Below are 2,381 nucleotides of genomic sequence, written 5' to 3'. Positions count from 1 at the left end.
CATTCGGGACGTGCACCGACTCGGCTTTAGGGGATAATCTGGATCGAGTCCGCTCCCTGCCTTCCTCGTCAACGGTTTCATGCCCCCGCGACTGCTTTCTTTTCTTGGGAACGACCGGTTCTTGCCCGTTCGATTGGGATGTGCTACGACTTTGGCCCAGCCCAACGTTTTCGCGGGGTCCTCGATTCGACTTTGTGTGAACGCGTGACGAAGATGCCATCGCTACGGATGCACTGGCATGTGTCTCGACGGTACTCGTTCCTGCACTACATGTAGGTGCAAACGAAGTAGTATCTGAATGCCCTAAGGGAGCATCGCCTCCAGAAGCTCTGCCATGGTCATGCTGGCCGGATGGAGAGAGTGCAACGATGGTGCTTTCCGCAGGCACCCTTGATGCTGACTGATGTAGTAACGCTGCCATGTAGTTCCGATCGTCGGGAGAGAGTGCAGCTTTTCGTTTGCCCGTCAGGTGGAGGGCGGACTTGTAGTATACGTTTACAGCTGCGCGATGGGAGGGTTGGCCGTCCAGGGTGGAAATGAACGCTTCGACTTCTCGTATTTTCTATCTGGGGAGTCAGAAGATTCCATGCTTCCTTGCAGCATCGACATACCTTGATCATAGCTAACATCGTGGATATGGACACTGCCTGCGGGCAAGTTTCGTCACCTGCCGGAGCAGTTGTGTGACCTCCACGCGCTATAGCGTCCGCCATCCTTGCTGATGGAGCGGATTTCTATTCGGTTGTGGTGCTACGATGCAACAGATGGGTAGACATTGATGAAGCCTGACAGCAGACGATCAGGTACGCGTGTCAGGGAAGCAACGACCCTGGTCAGCGCACGGGCCAGTCGGCCAAGCGAGATAGTCGGCGGCCGCCGACTATCTCGCTCAACTCACTACTTGACCTCGAAGATATCCTTCTCAATGGTAAGGAGAGAGGCATTAAAGGTACCATCGCCCAAGCCGAAGATCAAGACCATACGCTCGCCGGAGGTCTTCTTGTCGAGACCGTAGGCAATGGCAGGTGATCCCGAAACACGGTAACCTCTCGCAGCTTTTCTGTACCAAGAACAATCGTTCAATGTATGCATCAGACAACCTGCGCCCCATTTAGGAATATGGCGGGATTGTGAGTAGATGAAGCTTGAATTCGAAGCTGCCAGACTATGGCGGCAATGGGTCCCAAGCCCTTGCACAAGCCCCGTGAAATACCTTCTGATTCAGATCCTCTGCCTATATACCCATCAAATGATTTGGCAACACTGAGTTCTACTGAGTCCTATCTAGCTGTTCACCTTCGCAGTCTATTTGGCAGAAATCGGGCAAAAAGCGGAGGACTTCAGCCTCTTTGGATCGTTCCTTACAGCGGCCCACTTTGGTTTTAGCACTTGACAGTCTTGTATTTCGGCCTTGGACTTTTTACCGGCAGTGGTACGCTTTATAGGTTACCTTTCAAATACAGACGAAACAGGAAGCGCAATGTAGTATGGTTATACCCAGTGGCCAGTACCAGTGTTGAAAAGCTGAACCTAACCAGGCTTACTGTGATCTAGACATGATTTGCGGACTTCCGATCGCTGACAACTTTCTTTTCAACAGCCAAAAGGTTCACTAGCCGTGAATGTCTATATCACGACCAAGGGCCTCCATCCACGTCACTACACACTGCGCATCCGAGTTCAGCTTCGAACTGAACTCTACCAACGATGGCGCCCATACAAACCCCCTCCACGACCAACAATGGCCAATCTCTCTTCCACATCGAGTGCATCGCACAATATGTCGCGCTCCCACCTCTGGCCCTCAGCTTACTACTCCCAGCCCTCTGCGCCTTGATATTCTCCCCTCTCCTCCTCTCCTACTACCCGCCAGCGCGAGGCATCGTCCTCTCATACTTGAACGTGCAACTCAGCGAAGAACCACTGAAGCCGCGATCCTCGAAATCCTCTAAGCATTCCGCCTCCACAAGCACCTCATCCACAGCGCCACTGCTCATGCGCATGGTGGACGAATGCAGCAGCCCGTTCACCTGGGCGACCGCCGGCCTGCTGATCTGGCGCCCGGCTAAGAATGCCTGGATCGAAGGCCGCATCACGCACCAGGCGTCTACGCACATCACGATCTCGTACCTCAACGCGTTTCCCGTTTCCGTGCTGCGCGAGCACATGCCGCGCGGGTGGTCGTACCAGTCCGCGCAGACGACCTCATATAGCATGACGGGTGGGAGCCGGAGCTTGTCGACCGGGGGGGCAGGCGGCGGGAGAGGGGTACTGGGTTGATAGCGAGGGGGGCACGCCGTTGGGGGAGGGGCCGAATGGGACGGTGTCGAGGGTGAGGATCAGGGATTAGGATGGGAAGATGGATGTTGGGGGCGAGGGAA

The 2,381-nt window shown here is 54.9% G+C and overlaps 2 protein-coding genes across 2 annotated transcripts; one reads left to right on the top strand and one right to left on the bottom strand.

The window, feature by feature from the left end:
* On the bottom strand, positions 1–1,056 carry BU24DRAFT_172980 (uncharacterized protein; the record flags this gene model as incomplete). Its single annotated transcript, XM_033521533.1, has 2 exons — positions 612–1,056; positions 1–562 (listed from the first exon to the last, which is right to left on the bottom strand). Coding segments are annotated over exons 1-2 (664 nt in total), but the record flags the coding sequence as incomplete, so codon positions are not given.
* Positions 1,057–1,707: 651 nt separating this feature from the next.
* On the top strand, positions 1,708–2,202 carry BU24DRAFT_323335 (uncharacterized protein; the record flags this gene model as incomplete). The annotated part of the gene is made up of 1 exon (XM_033522955.1): positions 1,708–2,202. A coding segment is annotated over one exon (495 nt), but the record flags the coding sequence as incomplete, so codon positions are not given.
* Positions 2,203–2,381: the final 179 nt, after the last annotated feature.

The sequence above is a fragment of the Aaosphaeria arxii genome (genome assembly GCF_010015735.1).
Source record: "Aaosphaeria arxii CBS 175.79 unplaced genomic scaffold BU24scaffold_32, whole genome shotgun sequence".
NCBI lineage: Eukaryota > Fungi > Ascomycota > Dothideomycetes > Pleosporales > Aaosphaeria > Aaosphaeria arxii.
The sequence above is the reverse complement of the archived record's forward strand: the minus strand, read 5'-3'. Positions and strand labels throughout refer to the sequence as shown.